The sequence below is a fragment of the Ursus maritimus genome, unplaced genomic scaffold (genome assembly GCF_017311325.1).
Source record: "Ursus maritimus isolate PB19 unplaced genomic scaffold, ASM1731132v1 scaffold_7, whole genome shotgun sequence".
Lineage (NCBI taxonomy): Eukaryota > Metazoa > Chordata > Mammalia > Carnivora > Ursidae > Ursus > Ursus maritimus.
In genome coordinates this window covers 52,043,064-52,063,656 of record NW_024426885.1, presented here as the reverse complement: position 1 = coordinate 52,063,656, position 20,593 = coordinate 52,043,064, and the positions used below count along the sequence as shown (strand labels likewise).

The following is a 20,593-nucleotide window of genomic DNA, read 5'->3' as shown; positions in this document are numbered from 1 at the left end:
ATATACTACTAATTTTTAAAAATTGTCTACACAAGCCCGGATACAAATCAGTGTTATTATTAAAGGAGGCTCAAATTGATAAATTAAAATAAAAAAACACAAAGGAAAAAGGTTTTCTTGTTTTTAAATATTTTAATGGAAACATATCTAGTCAAATTTCAAAAACTGGACTAACAGTGTTTAAACATTGTGCCAGTATATTTGAGAAGCTGAATGAAAATAAATAAGTAAAAGAAGTATCTAGCTTTCAAAAATAAACGTAATACAACAAAGAAAACTTTATCCTAAAATGATGTCAATTTATTGACCAAGCTACACAGTAAAGAAAAATCATTTCAGATTGTTTTTCACCTCCACGGCGGTGTTTGAAGTTGATGGGCTCTCCCAGAGAGCATGGAAATCTTAAGCAACAATTTACCCTCAATATCTCTATTTTAAATTAATCTGCTGATCTGTTGTCGGTAAACATACATAAATTCTGCCTCAGCCGAGAAATATTTAATTTTCTCTTCTATGGGTGTTTTTCTGCAAGGTGAGGGGTAACCCCTTCTGGCCTTTGACCAAACAGTGTTGACCGGTTTGCGAAGTAAATGCTTTTTCCTCTTTTATGCTGCCTTTTCTCCATCTATTCTGCACTTAAAGCCGGGGCCCCCAAATCCTGCCTCGTCTCTTCACCCTTGTCCAATCCCACATGGTTCCCCCAGTTTCCGCGTGGAGTGACACCTGAGGGCCAAGCGCGAACCCCTGCGGCTGGCGCTAACTCGGCGCGAATCGGGCTGACGGCTGTCACTGGGGAGCAAGCGTGGGCCAAAACCGAGGTGATTTCTGACTGCTTATCGCCCGGCCCCGCGTGGCTGAAGGTCTCCAAGCCCCTCGGTCCGCCCAGGCAAGCCAGGCATGCAGCTGTCGCGGGGCAGGAAGCTAATCGCGGCCTCTGGGCCGCTTTGACAGGCCCAGGAGAAAAAGAAGAGGGGTCACTGCGGCTAGGAGACTCACCCCTATGGCTAGGAGACCTCAAGAGCGAAACCCCCGCCTCGGGCCTGAAGGCATGCGAGAGACCGCGGAGTCGCCGCTACCGACTCAGCCCAGCCCAGCAGGGGCCCGCCCAGGGGCCACTCCCCAAGGGAGGCAGCCAGTCACTCGCCCGCCCTTCCGGGCCCGCTCCGGAGGGGACGGTCTCTCGCCCGCCCTCACACACAGCTCCTCAGGCCAGGCCCCCAGGGCTTCGTCCACCTCTCACCTTTGACGACGCGGTCAGCCCCGGGAGGGGGCGGCGGGGGCGGGGGTGGGGGCGGTGCAGCCCGGGCCGGCTCCGGGGCGGCCATGCTGGGCCCGGGGCTCGGCTAGGCGCTGGGCCGGGCGGGGTTGGGGGCGGGGGCGGCGGCTACCAGAGCCAAGCGGCGGCGCCGCCGGGGAACATGGCGGACCCTCTTTCCCTACAGAGGGGCTAAGACCGGCATGCACTGCGCTTTGCGGGGGCGGGGGCGGGGCAGACTCTAGGGACCTGGGCAAAATTACTGAGGCCGAGAGAGAAACAGGACGAGGCCAAGGGATCAGGTTAAAATTCTGGGCAGGCAGAAACAATAGAGAGTGAAGAGGGAGGGCTATCTATTGCTGGTAGCTGCAGTGAATGAGTGCTAAGAAACATGACGCTGGTTCTCATGGAGCTCCTAGTACGATGGGGAGACTTAAACCTCGGAATCTACTAACAGAGAAAAAAATGTATAACAATTTGGCTACCAAATCTGGGTACTTGGGTTGGTAACGGACAGGAAAACAGACGGGGCATTGTAAGTTCTAGAGACGTGACTGTTCAAAATGGAGTTTGAGAAGCTGGCCCTTATGTTTAGAGCCTGGAACTGTCGAGAGTCTGAAGGTACAGGGTTAAAATATAGTTAGAGCAGAATAGCCTCCAAGGGTTAAGAATCAAAGCAGGTAAGGGGAAAGGAAGGGATGACACCAAGAGATGTTCAGTCTACAGAATTCACCTGAGAAGGACACAGTCTCCCTCTCGATCCATTCAGAAAATAGAGATTTGGAAGGCAGAGATACAGAGAATTGGAAATTAGTTTTTCATAAGAAATACTTCATATGGTACTTCTGTGCACATACACAATCTGAGCCCAGGTAACTTATGGAAACTTTATAGGGATGGACCTTCATGGGAAAGGGGTTAGTGGAACAAGAACTGATTGACTGTTCAGTCAATAATTATTAGGTGTGTATATGACAGTAAGAGATGTACTGAATCGTGTGTGTCCACTGAGATCTATGTCTTGATGACATAGGATCCAAATGGGGTGAGAAATTCCTGCCCGTCCTCCTGCTGAATAGTAGAAGTGCTCAGAATCTGTTCATAATGGATGATGTTAATTAGGTAAGCAGTGGTCCAAAGGTCTCAAAGAACACCTTTCTACCTCTTCTTTCTGTCAATCTCAATGATTTGAGACCTGAGGTAAAAGAGCAGGAAAGTGTCCAAAGGGTATTCTTTGAAAAGGGAGCCCACAAAATATCTTTTAGAGGGAGAATTTAGGAATGAGGCAGAGGTGAAAATGGATCTTTCTGAGCAATAATTGTTCCACTTCACTGTCAATAACCACCTGCTTCAAAGATTTGAGGACCACCAGAGGAAGTGCAGAAATTCCACAAGGAAGGCAAGGGGAGGGGCAGCCATGGGAAGAGAACAAGGAAGGAATAGAAGGCACATCACAAACTTATAGAAGGAGAGCACCCAGAGTACATAGATCAGGAGTGAGTTTCTAAGAGGGTCTGAATCCCAAGAAAATCACCCTAAGGAGGAAAAAAGAAAGCTTGTAATATACTGAGTGCCTCCTAGCAGGAAAGGAATAAATAATACTAGCAGCAATAATAACAAGGAAAGTCACTCCACTTTAGGGGCCCATTGATTCCTACCTTCAGTATATATCCTTCAACTATCCTTAAACTATTTAGCTCCTCACCTTCACTCAAAAGCCACACACACACATACACACACACACATGCTCACACTCACATATATATATATATATGTTTGTGCCATGGCTCTTTGGGAGCCCCAGGCCACTGGGAATTGGTATTTTTTGCTTATCCAGGCCTTTCCCCCAACCCTTAAAAGAGCAAGAGCATACAAAAGGCATTAAATAGACAACCAAATGACAAGGAATTAAATACAACTATCTTAAAGATTTATTAATGAAAAATACTTTACAAAAACAGTATGTTTGGCCCTAAAATAGTTTAGCTGACTCTGAGGGTTTACAACAGTGACTGAGCAAGTGGCAGTAATGGCTCTGCTGCTGAGGACAGGAAGGTGTATTAGTGTGCCTGACTCCATCTGTTCAGAAGGACAAGTGTTATGTTGGCAGCTCTGCATTCTAGGCCTAAGGTTTGGGGGCACAGGGAAGGCTGACAGTCCATAATACCTGGGCACGTAGGCTGCCCTGAATGATATGGTCAGGACCATGACCACACAGCTACATGCCCCTCCAAGGATAGGGTATAGGGAAGGCAGAAGTTCAGGTAATAAGAATAGGTGGGTAAAACAGAGAACAGAAGTTGGCAGTATAGGAGGGAACAGAGGATGAAGGCTCAGGTGCAGGTGGGGGCATAAAGGATCCAGGAATCAAATGGTGACCTTAAGATCCTAAGGAATGGCTAATGTCCAGAGTAATATGGATTCATCTTTAAAGTGGCTCAAATAAAGCCCTAAATGGCAGTTGCTTCCTTTTGCTAGGTGAATGGAAATGGGAATTTCAAATATTCCTCTCAAGGAGCCAGGTCTTGTTAGGGATTCCAGTTACCCCTAGGAGAAACTGCCAACTCTATGTTGAGATGAGACTAGCACAACCCTGGTAGGGATGCAGGGTGCTAACTCCTCCACAGTACAGTTTAACAGAGAAAGCTGTGGCTCCAGGAAAGGAAAGGGGTGACTCTTACCACCTATTGTGCTGCAGGGCCCTTGTCCTTATCTGCTCTCTCCCAGGAGCATCTGCTAGAACAAAGAGAAACTCCTCTCCCCCTGTCCTCCTGTGCCCAGATTGTGGAGTATAACTGGTTTGCCTCCAGTCATCATCTGGGGGCATATCTACTCTTCGAGGACCAGGGGCTCGAGACCCAGGAACAGGACCCACATTCCAAGCTGACCTCAGGGGTACATGAAGACTGCTTGATGGTGGAGACACAGGGTACACAATGGGAGGGTGGGAGAAAGAATGGAAAAGATCCCCCCAGGACTGAGCATGAGAAACCTGAAGGCCCTGGCGCCTTTCTGGGAGTGTGGCAGTGTGTGTCAGCTGAGGCTTGCACGCTGGAGTACTCGGGAATCTGGCCCCAATATGCTGGTTGGTCTCTGACCATGGCCCCCAAGAGGCATCTGTTCTGGAACGATGGGGGAGACTCTGGTAGTTCAGAGTTCTTCCTGGGTACTTGACCCCCTGGCAAGTTTCACTCCTGTCACACATAGCCAGAAACTGCTGGACACTTCTTGAAGTTCCTGGGAAGAGAAAAAGAAACCCAAAGATTAAGCATCTTCAGTAAACCATTCTCCTTCCCAAAGGACCGTTCTTGACTGTTCCTCTCAACTCCCCATAGCCATAAGAGCATACACGTAAGGGAAAGAAGAAGCCTAGCTTTGCTTTTAATCTCATTTTTAAAAATTCTTAATATACATCAAAATCAAGTCTCTTACCTCCAACCTGGGCAAATGTTGCCATACTTCTACCTCACTCTACTTCCTTCACCCCCTACCCATGGATGGCTCCCTAATATTACAAATATATACTCTCACTGTAACAACTCTACTCCTAGAGCCACCACTCCAAAACATCACTCTGCTTTTCTTAATATGGTACTTTCACTCCAGTTAATCTGTTTCTGCTTACATTCTTGCTCAGTCCCTGAGATCTCTGTTTTTGTTCACACTACTCCTACCACATACACAGTGTGGAATGCCTTTTCTATACATTAATTCCCCTTTACTTAAGAAACAAAATATATAATTTTAAAAAGTCACTTCTATTTTTTTTTTTTTTTAAGAAGGCTCCACGCCCAGCATGGAGCCAATGCAGGGCTTGAACTCATGACCCTGCGATCAAGACCTGAGCTGAAATCAAGAGTTGGATGCCCAACTGCCTGAGCCACCCAGGCGTCCTGAAAAAAAAAAAATCTAAAAAATACTTTCCATTCTTTATTTTATAACCCATCAACATCTGCAGTATACTCTTGTATGTATGTATATTCTGATTATTGCAGTTCTGAGCTCTTTAAGAACAGAGAGCTGCCTTCTTTCTCCCCTATGTTCACTATAGCATTTAGTGCAGAATAGGCTACACTAAACGTTGCCTGATACAACAGATGCCCCTAACAACAGCAAGAGAGGGGTGGCTACCTGGCTGCTCCATTGAGTAATAGGAAGTTATCTACCCAGAAGCCCTGCTTATCTAAACCTCCCTAAAATGTGAACACATCAGTAATACTACTCTTACCATCTGTTCTAAAACCACAACCACACCCTGCCCCAGGGCATTTGCATGTGTAAGCCAGGATTTCTCAACCTTAACACTACCAATCCTTTGAGCTGATACTAACTATTTTTGGAGGGGTGGGGGGGGGTCATGGAGGTAAACTGCCCTGTGCCTTGTAGGACGTTTAGCAGCATCCCTGGCTTCCACTCACTAGATGCCAGTAGTACCTTCCCTTTCCCAATGAGAATCCGGGCTTTAAGTAGACTCAGCCTCTTCATGAGGAAGAAAAGTAGCAAATCTTACTATGGAGGGTGAAAGAAAGCCAGAAGGATGCTATCCACCTTCCCCAAGATTGTCTGGGTTGTATACATGGCACAGGTATTCCATACACAGGGTCTCTCCAGGTCTCCCATTCACTCCTTGTCCTTCTAGACAATGCCACAGCTGAGACTCAGGATAGCAGAAGAGGAACTAGCTAATAGATACGATACTTTCTGTTCTGGGAGGATCCTAAAGACTGGGTATTAACTCCCCTTGGTCGCTTAAAAGCTTATCTTATCGTGATAGATGTGTTCATTCTCTTGGGTAGTTAGACTAAGGATTTAGACCAGACAACCATGTTAACCAAGTAATGATTCAATCACAATTCATCTTGACCAATGTTTGATCTTAAAGTGGTAATTCATATCCCATTACTACCTACTTTGGGACTCCACCCCCCCCCATAGGTGTACTGATTTGATCTTTCTAGGTTGTCTCTGGAAAAGTACCACATTATGGCACATGATAATTAGATTTGGGGAGAGTTACCTGGGGGTCTATGGGGCTCCCCTGCCATGCTGGGCATCAAGACATCTGGGGACAGGAACTGTGGTTGGGGTGGGTACAGTTGGGGACCAAGGAGAAACACAGGAGGGTCATGGATGACAGGGAGGGAAGAGGAGCTGGAACAACGGTGCCCGGTTTCCAAAAGCTTTTTCCTCGCATTTGATGAATCCTTATAGTGAGACAAGACAAAAAAACATAAAGATGAGGATTAACACACAGCTGGATATGGCTAGGTAAACACAGTGAGGCAAAAAGGGAGAGATGGAGGGATAATATGCCTAGTTCTGTACAGGGACCCAATTTACTCCGTTACTCTTTCCATCAGCCCCTCTAGGAACATCCAGACTACTACGAACTGGAAACATGGAACGGCAGATCTTCTTCCTTTAACCTGTCTCTCTATAGCCCTCATCTTCCCAACCCTACCATCTAGGTCTCTGGCAAACTCTTTAATGCTAACAGTAGAATCAGTTCGAGACAGGAATTTAAAAACAGAAAAATAAGAAAGAAAAAAAATCGGAAAGCCCAAGAAACTGAAAAAGAAAATTCTGTACACTCTCTAAATACTGGGAACTAAAAATGTATCTCTTTCAATGTACAATCAAGAACTCTACTACTCTACCTTCTCTCCTGTCACTGCTACACTCCAGTCTCCTCTCTTGCCAGTCAAGTTTGTAACCACTGATGCTTGTGCCCTGTTCTGTACTCCACTCGTCATTCACTTTTGTGGCAAAGTCTCAGAAATATCCCCTTTAACACCTAAAACACTAAGATGTACAAAATCAAACCAACATCCTTCCAAATTCCACCTGTTGGTACCACATTTTCCTAAGTCATCTAAATTCAATGATGACTTGCCCTTGACAATGCCCTTACTTTTGCACTTCTCATCCATGATTCCATTAGTTGCCTTTGTCAAGAAATATCATTTCTACCTACAGGTTTCATATTTAAGCTCAAGTGGACCACTGCAACAGCCTCCAATCTGATCTTCCTATCTCCAGGCCTGCTAGTTCCTTATTGTGGCCTGCAAGTTGCTATGTGATAGCAATCCTGATCTTTCTCACTTTTTTTTTCTTTCCAAGATTTTATTCATTTATTTTGACAGAGAGACAGCCAGCGAGAGAGGGAACACAGCAGGGGAGTGGGAGAGGAAGAAGCAGGCTCCCAGCGGAGGAGCCCGGTGTCGGACTCGATCCCAGAATGCCGGGATCACGCCCTGAGCCAAAGGCAGACGCTTAACGACTGCGCCACCCAGGCGCCCTGATCTTTCTCACTTTATCTCTACCATTCCTGTGCCTTTTTCACTATAACTTTCTTCATGTTCCTCAAACACACCAAGCTCATTCCAACTCAGGGGGCCTTTTCACTTACTGTTTCTGTTAACTGGAATAGTCTTCCCATGGCTCACACCATCATATTACTGAGGTCTCTCATCAAATATTATTTTCTTAGAGCTGATTTCCCTCACTACTCTATCAAAAATAGCCCTGAAAATAACCACTATTACCTCTTTACTCCTTCTCCCCTGCTTTGTTCTATTCTTCTCAATTATACATTATCTGGGGTTTACTTGTTTATTGTCTTTCTCTCCTGATAGAATACATTTCTTTTTACTCCGGTATTCCTAATACTGTCAACAGAACCCAATACTGTCCTCTCAACAGGAACTGGAACATTATAGGCACCAAATAAATAATAAATACAATAATCTATATACCAGTATATCTTATTTCCTAACTAAGTTGTAAGTTATTCAAGGGCAGAATTTGTGTTATTTCATCAGTGTATGCTCATAGCACCTACCACAGCAGGGTGTACATAACAGGCATTTACCGTACAGCCCAAGAACCAGGTGCCAATCCTCTCAGTATGTGACACAGCCAACTATTCTTTTCTTCCGCACAGAAGAAAGTGACGCCACGTTTTCCTGGCTTCCCTTTTATCTCTCTGGTCCTCACTCCTTTAAGCGTTCTTCAGATGAACCATTTAAATATGATACTCATCAGGGATATGTCCTGGCTGCTCTCCTCTTTTCACAATATTCTTTTCCTCTTTTCAGTGGCTATGATTCTTGAATCTTGACTTCAAGTAAAAAAGTGTCACATCCAAAGGCCTACCAGGTATCTCAAACATAATATATCCAAAATTATACATATCTCTTCCCTCAAATACATCATTATCAACCCATAATTCATGGGGTGATTCTCCTTGATTCTCCCCTCCCCATATCCAATCAGTCACCAAGTCCCAATGATTTTTACTTCCTCTTTGGCTCTCCAACATGTCCACTTCTCTCTATCCTCCCAAACTCCATACTGTGGTTCATGATATGACTCTTGTTTATATTCTTTCCAGTCTCATTTGTCAACACTGTCCTTCCCTCACCGGAATCTAATCCTGCCATACCAAATGAGCTGCTTTTGATTCAGTGAATATCTGCTTCAAGTTCCTTTACCTGCTATATTTGTTTTAGTTCCTTCAGGAAGCCTTCCCTGATCCCTCAAATCTGGTTTAGATGTCCCTTCTATTATGCTTCCATAGCATTAAATCCTATCATATTATAATTCTTTATCTGTCTCCGCAGATAGACTGTGAAGGCCATGACAGCAGGGACTACATCTAACTCACGATTGTATCCCCAGCACCTGGCACAATACCTAGAACATAAGCCCAATAAGCATTTGTTTAAAAGGATGAATCAGTGAATAAATGAATGATATAGAAGTCAGGAGAAAGGAAGCCAACTCCCTAGAAAAATAACAATTTTCCATTAAATTCACTAACAGTACATGAGAACAAATGCTAGGCAGAAACAACCACCTTTCCCAAAAAGAATGGCAAGCTGTTTAGAGTTGTTTAGGAAACTCTGAACAATAAATTGGAAAAAATGACTGTTGCTTGGGAGGGAAACTGGATCTGAAAGACTAGTAGGACAGAGAATTAGTTTTCACTGTATATCCTTTATACCTTTTAATTTTTATATCATGTATTTAAAACTGGTTTGTAATTTTGATTGAACTGACCTGGTGAACAAGCTTTAACACACTGGAGCTTTGCATCCTGACCTCCATTGTAATCAAAACTCAACTTGCCTTTGGCAAGTGTGTGAAATTCTCAAAAGGATAATTTATAAACCCAGCCACTAAAAATATTTGAGTTATTGATCTCTGCTGACTTTGGTGTCCCTGTCCCTTTCACTACATAGATTCCATATGAAAAGCCTCAGGAGGAAGATTTTAAATCATTTTCCTTTTCTTACTAATGCACACGCTTCATTTTAGCATGAAAGCATACTGGACCCCATTCAGTCTTATACTGGAGTGGGGAGGAAAAGGCAAAAACAATACCCCATCCCATGTCTTCCCTCCTTCCTTTGATTAGTGCAATGGGTTTTGACCCAATCAGCAGCCATTACTTCTGACACTCAAGGCTACCAGGCTACTAGGACTCTTCTCACTCTAGGGAACCCTATAATATACCTTCCAGAACTGCTACAGGGAAGGGACATTCCTCTGGGCTCCAACAAAATGTGTGTCAATAAAGTAATGACTATGTGTCATCATGTTTGCTGAGTGCACATGACTTTCCCCCAAATTACAACTTTTAGTTTCCCCTGCCCCTCCACCTACACTGTTTTTTCACCTTAGCAAAAGAAAGAGGGTGCTCTGAATAGATAGACCCTGATTCTACTTACAAAACTGTGGGAAAAGACTGGAGCCTCGTCCCTCTCTGAGATAACGGTGCCACTGAGACTGCGTGAGATGCGGTGAAAGTTCTCTGCACCATACTGATCATCCTCCCCATATTCCCTCCTGGGGCCTCGGCAAGGTGCAGCCTTCAAACACATAGACACACACAGGCAGACACGAAACACCAGACCTATGGTTTTCCCACAGACCCTGTCCCCAGGGGTATGAGAGAAAATAGGTAAGACCTCACTACGAAAGACCTGAATTAAATGTATTTGAAAGGTAGTGGCCATGTGGCAATCTCCTCTCACTTAAAAGAAGTCCAATCATAGAACTTGTTCTCTTCCAACAGCCCCACATCACCATGCTCCTGCCTTACCACCAACCCTACCACTCATATCTTTCCACACTTCCTTTCCCAACACACCACCCCATGTCAGCACTGTAGGACCTGAGGCTGCTACCTGAGAAGCAGGCACTGTGCTGGCTTCATGGAGACTGTGCTCCATTTCTGCTGTTGGGGTCTTTGAGAGACCAAGGCCAGGGGCTGAGTGCAACCTCCTCCCCACACCATCTGCAGAGCCTGAGGAGGAAAACATAAATACAAGTTGAAGCCATCTCTTCTCCTGCAGCCTAACTTCAGCCTGACAGCAAACAAACAAACAAACAAACCTCAGGAGTTCTTTTCATGAAATAACAAATATGTATCCCTGAACTGAATGGAGATGTGCTCCTGCAATGTAGAAAGAGGAGTTTCAGAAATGGATAGTTTCCCATAGGCCAACAAGGGTCTCAGAACACAGGCTTTGAAGAACTTGTACAAAAGGGGCTCTGCAGAAAGACAGCTGAATATCCCCATTTTGCTTCATTTCAATTTTTTAAACACAATCAGCTTTGCTTCTGAAGGTTGGATTTGTGCCCAAGACTTAAAATATATACAGAGGAAACTGTCCAACATAGTTGTTCTCTAGAGTGTTTGTGATGACCAAGGGAACATTCTCTTCAGTCTACTTAGGAATTGAAATGAATATAGTAATCATCTATCAAACCTCCTCATTTTATGTAACGGGAAAATGAGTTCCAGGGTCTGAAAGGTAGTAAATAGATTAATCAGAATTAAAATTCAAATCTCTTGATTTCACTTCCTATTACTATGAGCAGGAACTCTTCAACAACATTTTATATGTGTAAAGCTCTTTTATTTCCCCATTAGCTTCTCTCGATCACTGACTGCTTAAATCCTAAACAATCACTAATGCTTATCTCTTCCTCAAAATCTTGCTAGATTATTAAGAACTGCTCCAAACTAGATATGTGACTCCCAAGAGGCTCGCCCCAATACAACTAATTAAGCCTTCCATTCGGAAAATGCACATGCCCTTGATCTACATTTAATGTACATGTCTATCACCAATTCATGTCTTGATCTGATATTCTGATCCTAATACATGTATCTGGCTAAAGGAGGATATTCCTGATACCAAGCAAAGATATTATTTTTAGTATTTCCTGGTACAGAGGTTCTAATACCACCTCAGATTCATCTAGGAACTTTAAAAATACAGATTCCTCTCTCTCTCCACAGCCCTGCTGAATCAGAATCTTTGTGGTGAGCCTGGGAATATTTCTTTTTAAAAGGCTTCCCCGAGGGGCACCTGGCTGGCTCAGTCAGTGGAGCATGTGACTGTTGATCTCCGGGTTAAGATTTGGGCGTAGAGATTATTTAAAAATAAAATCTAAAAAATAAATAAAACAAAAGGCTTCCCTGAAAAGTATAGGAGAATATCCCCAAACATTGTTGAAGGAAATTTGAAACGTTATAGTCTTCCTAAAAAAAAAAAGCTGTTTAGAAATATCCATTAAAATTGAAAATATGATTTACCCTTTTATCCAACAATTCTACTCCTAGGAATAAGAAGCAAAAATACCAGTTTACTAAGGCTTAGTTGTAGTGGCCAAAAAACTAGAAATAAAGTAATGCCCACCTATAGCAGAATGGCTAAATACACGAAGGTATCTCCAATATCAAATATGCCCAGTCACTCGCTAAAAAGAATGAATTGAGTTAAACTAGATGACTTGGAGGGATTTTCATGAAGGATTGTTAAGTTAAAAGGAAAAAAAAAATCTGTAATACTATCCTGAAGCAAAAAACCCCACTGTATGTGTAGATCTACATAGGATTATATGAACAGAAAAATACAGAAATATGCACATTAGATTATTACCTGAAAGGTGGAGGATAAAAGGTAGGAATTTATGTAAGAGGAGTAGAGATAAACAAGAAAATGTCTACAATAAAAACAACACATGTGCTGTCATCCCATTTATATAAGATTATTTCTCTGTGTTTTTTAAAAAGCCACTCCTTGGGTGACTATGATGGGCAGCCAGATTTAAGAATTACAGCCATATTGGTTAGAATGTGGTGTTCTTCTAATAAAGTCTGATTGCTAGACAAGGAGGTGGCCACTGGAACCTCCTGAAGGGAATAGACTGATTCTTTTAAAGATATTTCACCAGAGGTAAAGCTGGGAACCTTTAAGGAGTACTGTTGAGGAGATATATGGATTTGATAGAAGGTACAGTTAAGATGATGTCTACTCATGTAGACATCAGTACAAGATTCATCAGTAACAAGAAGAAAGACTACCAGACATCATGCACTTCCTGATACAAGAAATACAAAATAGGGGCACCTGGGTGGCTCAGTGGGTTAAATGTCTAACTCTTGATTTCAGCTCAGGTCATGCTCTCAGGGTCCTGAGATCAAGCCCTCATGTCAGGCTCCCTACTCAGCAGGGAGTCTGCTTGAGATTCTGTCCCCCTCTCCCTCTGCTGCTGCCCCCTGTTCATGCACGTATGCACTCTCTCTCTCTAATAAATAAATAAATCTTAAAAAAAAAAAAGAAAAAGAAATACAAAGTACTACCTCTAAAATAGTCTTATTAAAAACAAAAAAACTGAGGGTTGCCTGGATGGCTCAGTTGCAGGAGCACACAACTCTTGATCTTGGGGTAATGAGTTCAAGCCCCACATTGAGTGTAGAGATTACTTAAATAAATAAAAATTTTTAAAAAATTGAACCTGACTTTAATCAAGCCTCTAGCCCTAACTACCAGATTACAAAAAAACAAAATAAAATAAAACAAACAAACAAAAAAAAAACGGTAGAAGAACATGTTTTAAAAAAGAAAAAACTACTAGAATATAATTAGTAAAATCTAGAATGTGGATTTTTCAGATGACCAAATTTTTTCCATAAATAAGTGCTAAGGGGACAAAAAGACAGGAATTTTATAGGCTAAAAAAAGCCTTGAGACAAATCAACAAAATGCAAAGTGTAGATCTTGTTTGACTCCTAATTTGAAATAAACCAACTGTGAAAAGACATTTATGGGACAATTGAAAAAATGTGAATACTGGCTAGTTACTGTATTATATTAAAAATTATCGTTAATTTTCTAGGTATAATAATATTATAGTTTTGCCTTTTAAAAAAAGAATCTTTATTTCTTAGAGATACATTCCAAACTATTTATGGATGAAATAATATAATGTCTGGAATTTGCTTTAAAATAATCCAGTAGAGGGGTACCTGGCTGGCTCAGTAAGTGGAGTGTGCAACTCTTGATCTTGGGGTCATGAGTTTCAGCCCCACACTGGGTGTAGAGATTACTTAAGGAAATAAATAAATAAATAAAATAAAACATTTATAAATAAATAAATACATAAATAAATAGTAAAATAATTCAGTAGGGAGGGGAAAGGGGGGGCTATAGGTAAATCAGAATTGGCCATATGTTGATAACTGGTCAAGATAATCACTGTGGAAGCTAGTGATAAGTACTAGCTTACTGGAGGGCTATTGTAACATTTACTCATCACTCTTAAATATAATTGAAATTTTCTATAACAAAAAGTTATTTTTAAGATGGTATCTGCCTGACTCCAAAATTCTATGAAATTTAGAAATATAGGTCAAGGACAATGTTTATGTAACTTTTTAGAAACCATAATGTCAAAATTAATCTGGTCACAAAACACCATATACTGTACGATTCCATTATATCATATGTCCAAAACAGGCAAATCTATAGACAGGAAATAGATTACAGGTTGCCTGGGGCTGGAGGAGCGAGGGATAGGGGGAAATAGGGAGTGACTACTAATGGGTACTGAGTTTCTTTTTGGGGTGATGAAAACACTTTAAAGATTTTATTTATTTATTTGAGAGAGAGAGAGCCTGTGCGGGGCGGGAGGGAGAGTAGAGAGGGAGAGGGAGAGGGAAAGAGAATCTCAAGCAGACTTCACGCTGAGCACAGAGCACAACATGGGGCTTGATCTCACGACCCTGAGATCATGACCTGAGCCAAAATCAAGAGTTGGACACTTAACCAACTGACACTCCCAAGCACCCCACAGGGTGATTAAAACACTTTAAAACTCACTGTGGTGATGGATGGACAATTCTGTGAATATACTTAAAATTAACACAGAATTATACATATTAAGTAGGTGAATATACTTAAAAAACACAGAATTATACATATTAAGTAGGTGAATTGTATGGTATGTAAATTATTTATTAATAAAGCTTTTTCTTTTTTAAGTAATAAGTCAGAGGAAAACAAATACTACATGACTTCACTTATATGTGGAATCTAAAAAAAGACAAATTCACTGAAACAGAATGGTAGTTGGCAGCAGCTGGAGGGTGGAGGAAATGGGGAGGTGAGGTCAAAGGATATAATCTTCCAGTTATAAGATGAATAAATCCTGGGGATCTAATGTATAGGATTGTGAATGTAGTTAATAATGTTGTATTATTTACCTGAAAGTTGCTAAGACAGTAGATCTTAAAAGTTCTCACAAAAAAACTACAATTTATCCATGGTGATGGTTGTGTTAACTAACCTTACTGTGGTAATTTCACAATATCTACGTGTCAAACCTTAACCTTATACAATGTTATTTGTCAATTATATCAATAAAGCTGGGGGGAGAAAGTACCTTGGTACTTAAAAAATGCTTTACAATAAGATAAAGAGGGACTCCACTAAAGATATATTCTATCATATACATACATATCTAATTGGCATTTCCCTTCATTACCTACTTCCTGATTTATTCCACCTGATCACTTCTTTAGGTCAAAATAAAGGCTAGTTTGGTTTGACAAGGACTTTGAGGACTCATCAGATGGATTTTTTAAAATTAATTTTTGTTCACTATTAAGCAAAAAAATAATGTTTAGTAGGTACTCTTTTCAAATTGTTTTCAGAAGTATAATCTTCCTGAAGGCTAATTTACCAGTACATATCAAGAGACTTTTAGAAGTATACAAACCTTCGGCTAGTTATTATCCTTCTAAAAATTTATTCTGAGAAGCTCATCAGAATTGTGGCCAAACACTTACATATAAAGGTATTCATCATCTATTTATCTAAAAATTGTAAGTATATAAAGTATAGTAAAATAGTTGAATATATTACGGTACATTCATATGCAGCATATTGCCAGTCCTTAAAAGAAAGGGAAAATGCTCATGGCTATAATGTAAAAATATCATGAGAATAAACTACATACATATATTGTAACGATTTGCTTGTAAAATCAAAACAAAATAAATATATAGTATATATGCATAAAAAAACAAAGCCAGAAATAAACTCATGAAATTAGGAATGGGCTTATCAATGATTTTTGTTACTTTATATATTTTCAAAAGTATCTACAATGAGGGGAGCCTGGGTAGTGCAGTTGTTAAGCGTCTGCCTTCGGCTCAGGGCGTGATCCCGGCGTTATGGGATCGAGTCCCACATCAGGCTCCTCCACTGGGAGCCTGCTTCTTCCTCTCCCACTCCCTTGCTGTGTTCCCTCTCTCGCTGGCTGTCTCTCTGTCACATAAATAAATAAAATCTTTAAAAAAAAAAAAAGTATCTACAATGAAAAATTTCCTATTTTGGGTAATGTAAGAGTTTTTATGTTTGTTGCTTTTTGGGGAGGGGTAATATAATGCTTGACATTCAGTTAGTTTAATTTTCATTGCAATATATTCTTTTATATGCATTTATTATTATTCTGAAAATACTTGACATTTGCATATTCTTTCTCCCTCACACAGGAAGCTAATTGAGGTAGATGCGAGCCTTTCCTCATTCTTTAGAATCTTCCCATACTGCCCCATCCCATGTAAAAAACATACCTTAATATCAAATCTTATATTTATGTGATCTCCCCCCACCAACAGCTTCTAGGAACAGCTTCTAGGTACTCAATAAATACTTGTATGGCAGTATTTAAACATCAGTTGGCAGCATGCAAGGAACCTGTACTGTTATGGAAACTGTCATACCGAACTAAAGATAAAATTCTCTGAGTTCAATTTTACAGAATCATATATATCATTTTAAGAGTTTGAAGGCATCTTTAAAAAAAAATCATTGAACCCACTCTCTAATTTTACATGTAAAAACTTAGCCATGGGATATTAAGTGACTTGTCCAGATTTATGCTGACAGTTAATGATGTAACCAGGACAATAGTTAGGTTTGGAGTTCTCAAGTACATCAATCTAAGTTATAAATATTCTTTATGTTTTCAGTTTCCAGAACTAAGTCTGTGAAGTACGTTTAAGGCATAGACATCATTCTTCACACAATATAATCTAAGGGGTAGTCAGTGAACAGGAATCCTACGGGCATACAATCTTGAAAATTCTACACCTGGTACTTCCTGAGGGGTCAAGGAAGCTCGTGATATTTCTGGTTCAGTATGATCTGGAAATGCCACATTGGGAGATATGGCTCCATGTGGACACTCTTGTTGCAAGTTGGATCTGGAAGCTGGATCTTGGATTAGTTCAGCTCCTAAACCATAGAAGGATGACTTTTCTTCTCAGCCTCCCCTACTTCATGCTAAGTCCCTCTCAAAAACCTATGAACTACTCCTTAGCACTGCATACTGCAGAAGCCCTGGGCATATACTCATTGATCTCTTCCTTTAGAAGGAGGAAACTAGACCCTGCTGATTCTACTCTAGCCAGAAAAAGGTCTAGCTCTTGTGTCCTAAAGTCTTTATGAATAAAGTCAGAAGATCTGCTACCACCTCCTAAGCTGGGGATGTTATCTGGACAGAGTACAAACCCTCTTCTAATCTTGTCCTCTCACTTTCAGCTTTTATATGTCCCCCTACTCCCCCTGCCCATGGTTGCATTCTTACCTGTTTGGTTAAATGAGTGCCAGGCCACATTTTGCTGCCCCCATCCAGAACAGCCAGCTTGAGAAGCCTGAAGACTGGCTTGGTAGAGAGACTCCAATTCTGAGGTCTCCTGCTCTGTGTCTTGGTTCCAATGTGGATGCAAAAGGATGTGGTTTTTTTCTGGATAGGCTACACAGGTATGGGAATCATGGGGGGAGGACTTCATTCCTGGCCCAGGGACCCCATGTTTAAGTTGAGAATCACAGAGCCTTGTGACATTCACCCAGGAGTCCAAAGGCAAGGAAGTCCCCAAGTCGACACTGCTGCCTAGTTCCTTAGGCCTAGCATCTCTCACTTGAGATGGCTTTCCTTGGTTCATGCTTGGTTCTGCCAACCTGGGCTGTCTTCCCCTAGAAGTTTCACTATTAGGCAGCCCAGAGTTCAAGGCAAGAGAAGGATAATCAGCAGGTTCTTCCCAGGAAGGTAGTCTGTCCCTACCATCCAAGGAGGATTGTTGTTTTGCCCAAGGCCAGTGGCCTTTCACTTGACCCTGTAGGAAGGGAGGCTTAGAGTCAGAAGGGGAAGAGTTCTTCCTTAGACTATTTGTCAAACTTCTATCCTGGGAACCTGTGCCATCCCTTGTGGAGGCACCTTGCATCCTCTGGAACTGCTCTGCTAGTGAGCGGACAAGCCCCTTTGTGCTGGGAAACTCTGGCCTATAGGGATCCTCACTGCCTGCATCCACTTTTGAAGTCAACAAAGTTTTGAGGCTTTTGGCTTGGAGGCATTGGTTAGTTTTCTGCACAGTATCAGGAGAGTGAAGCATAGGTGAGGAAGCAGCAGGCATTACGGGGTGGCAGGCCCTGTACAGGGGAAGGCTGGGCTGAACTGATGAACTTGAAGGACCACAGCCAAGGCTGTGTACATCTCCTCTCTCAGAAGTATCTGTTCCAGTTGAGTGTGACCAAGGCATCACCTGGGATGAGACAGCAGGATCCCTCTTTTCTTGGAATCGCTGTTCTTGATCAATGCCTCTTCCTTCTTGTGCGGGGAACCTGGTACAGCTGCTGTTGTCACCCCTGTAGCCTTGCAGCTTACCCTCTGGTACATCCAATGGTTCCCAACCATAATGAGCATTCTTCTCAGTCCTCCCTGGGGTTTTAGGTAAGGCCTGCCTGTGGAGTGCAGAGGGGTCAATGCTGTCCTCCTCAACTGAAGTCAGAAGGTTTGAGGCAGACCTACTAGGGGAATTGTGCTGTGGGGCAGACAGGGCAGATGACTCTGGGAATAGTGATAAGTGTGACTCATGGCAGGAAGCAGGTGAGTGGATGAAAGAACTGGCCCCAAACTCTGTATTCGTGCAGGGCTCCAGTTGAGCCTCCTGGCTTAACAATACTTGGAGCGGGATAGGCTGTTCACTGAAATAAATGGAGAGAGCCAGTCATAAGCTGCCTTAAATGACAAAATCACTTACAAAAAGACCTGTTCATTTGGTTCCCATTTCTAGCAATCCACAAAGGGAATGGTAAAAATAAACAGAAAGACAAGCACAAGTAGAGTCGACAGTTCAGAGGTTCACAAGAGAAGGCAGGCACATGGTCAGCTCACACCCAAGCAATAGGTAATATTAATCCTCTTTATCCAATGCCCTCACCAAAGCTGCACACAGTAATATTAAGTGAAGTCCTTGTCAATATTCTTCACTGCCTCTGAAGTCCCATTCCAATCATATTCTTCTAGCAAATTAAAAAACAAAAATTGCTAATCCCACATGCAGATGACATGGAAGGTGAGCAAAGCCTAGAAATCACTCATACCTGGGGGTCCTGAGAGGCAGACCAGCCAAAAGAACCAAAAGGCACATTTACAGAGTATAGGATAATTTGGGTTCATGGGATTACACAGAATTCAACCACTTCAAGTGTGTTTTCATAATCTGGATTTGGTTGTATTATTCACGGAGATATTTTCTCAAAGTAATGCACTATGACTCTCTTGAGATTTGGGAGTAAGACTAGAAATTAACTGCATTTACTAGGTTTCTTACTAATTGTTTTGTATTTCTGACCTAAAAAACTCAGTGTTAGAAGCACTTAAACAAAAGCCTCAATTACATACATCAAGTGGTGTAAGTTTTCTACAAAGAGTTTAGCTGCCTAAATTGCTTATATTCAAAACATATCTCTCATCAGATTCTCAGATCAGCATTCAACTACTAGAGTATACTGTAGGAGAAAAGAAGAAAAAGGAAGATCCCAGCTATTAGCATTAAATTTGAATGATAATATTCTATCATCTTTCGTGGGGATAGCCACCCAGTCACACTTACGACATTATGGAGAATATATCATTATACTTATGGAGAAGACCTAATGGAATGAAACAGACCTGGATTTGAAGTCCACGCCTCTACTACTTACTAGCTGAGCAATCTTGGGTATCTTATGTATTTTATACCCCTGAGCTTGAGTTTCCTCATTTATAAAATATCACTAAGTAACAGTCCCTATCTCCTAAGGTTACCGTGAGAAAGTGTTTAGCTTAGCGCCTGTACAATAAATGGGGGTGCCTGGGTGGCTCAGTCGGTTGAGCGTCCGACTCTTGGTTTCAGCTTGGGTCACAATCTTGGGGTCATGGGATCAAGCCCTGCATTGGGCTCTGCATTCAGTGTGGAGTGTCCTTGAGATTCTCTCTTTCCCTCTCCCTCTGCCCTCCCTCGCTCTCACTTGCTCTCTCTCTAAAAATAAATAAGTAAAATCTTTTTTTTTTAATGTTCAATAAACTTTAGCTATTTTATAATATTTATATTCTGAGAACTACTCAGGCTTATTAAATGGCCAAAATGAATTTTAACTTAAATCTATGTATTTTAAATAGAACCAAATTCAAGAGCTAAAGTGTGAAAACTACATCAGTGGCCCCAGGGACTTTTTTCCTATTGCTGCCCATAGCAAAGCAAAACAAAGGGAATCTTTGTGTCTCCTCTCTATGGTTCAATCAGAGCAAAGACGGCTTTCTCTGCTTCCACCAGAGACAGGAAGCACTGAAATCCCCAAAACAAACCATATGGTTCTATTGCAATAGAGCTCAGATTGCCATGTCTGAGAACACAATATGTACAAATTTAATAATCATGTTATTACACAAGTCCAGGGACAAATTCACCCACAGGAAATATGGACAAATGGTCTATTTATTATGCCATACTTTCTGTATCTTTCTAGGAACTATTAAGAAAAGGACCAGCAGTGGGATGAGCTTTCCGCCTTATGTCTGACCCGAGAAGAAAATCTTTCCAGAGGACTCTTCTCTGTCCTCTGTAGTCACCAAGACAAGGAGAACTCTGACTATGGAGCACCCATGGTCACTTCCTCCCCTAGTGTCCATAAACTACAGTGGATCCCAGGC

The 20,593-nt window shown here is 41.8% G+C and overlaps 3 protein-coding genes across 4 annotated transcripts in view; 1 reads left to right on the top strand and 2 right to left on the bottom strand.

The window, feature by feature from the left end:
* PPP3CB (protein phosphatase 3 catalytic subunit beta) overlaps positions 1-1,256 on the bottom strand; it is a 51,650-nt gene extending 50,394 nt beyond the window's left edge. The window contains exon 1 of the mRNA XM_040624609.1: positions 1,241-1,256. The gene's annotated coding sequence lies outside the window, so the exon portion shown is untranslated. The remainder of the gene's footprint in view (positions 1-1,240) is intronic.
* LOC121101292 lies at positions 30-20,592 on the top strand. Its single transcript, XM_040624614.1, has 2 exons — positions 30-1,253; positions 20,410-20,592. The coding sequence occupies exons 1-2, from the start codon at positions 591-593 to the stop codon at positions 20,440-20,442; spliced, it is 696 nt and encodes a 231-aa protein (XP_040480548.1). The 5' UTR covers positions 30-590; the 3' UTR covers positions 20,443-20,592.
* USP54 (ubiquitin specific peptidase 54) overlaps positions 3,164-20,593 on the bottom strand; it is a 60,272-nt gene continuing 42,842 nt past the window's right edge. Inside the window, exons 18-22 of one of the 2 annotated variants that reach the window (XM_040624615.1) lie at positions 17,207-18,603; positions 10,447-10,565; positions 9,988-10,128; positions 6,273-6,459; positions 3,164-4,492 (exon numbers count right to left, since the gene is read on the bottom strand). In XM_040624615.1, the coding sequence (XP_040480549.1) occupies positions 3,933-4,492; positions 6,273-6,459; positions 9,988-10,128; positions 10,447-10,565; positions 17,207-18,603 (2,404 nt within the window). In that variant the 3' untranslated portion in view covers positions 3,164-3,932. The remainder of the gene's footprint in view (positions 4,493-6,272; positions 6,460-9,987; positions 10,129-10,446; positions 10,566-17,206; positions 18,604-20,593) is intronic. The other variant, XM_040624616.1, reaches the window with a different exon arrangement.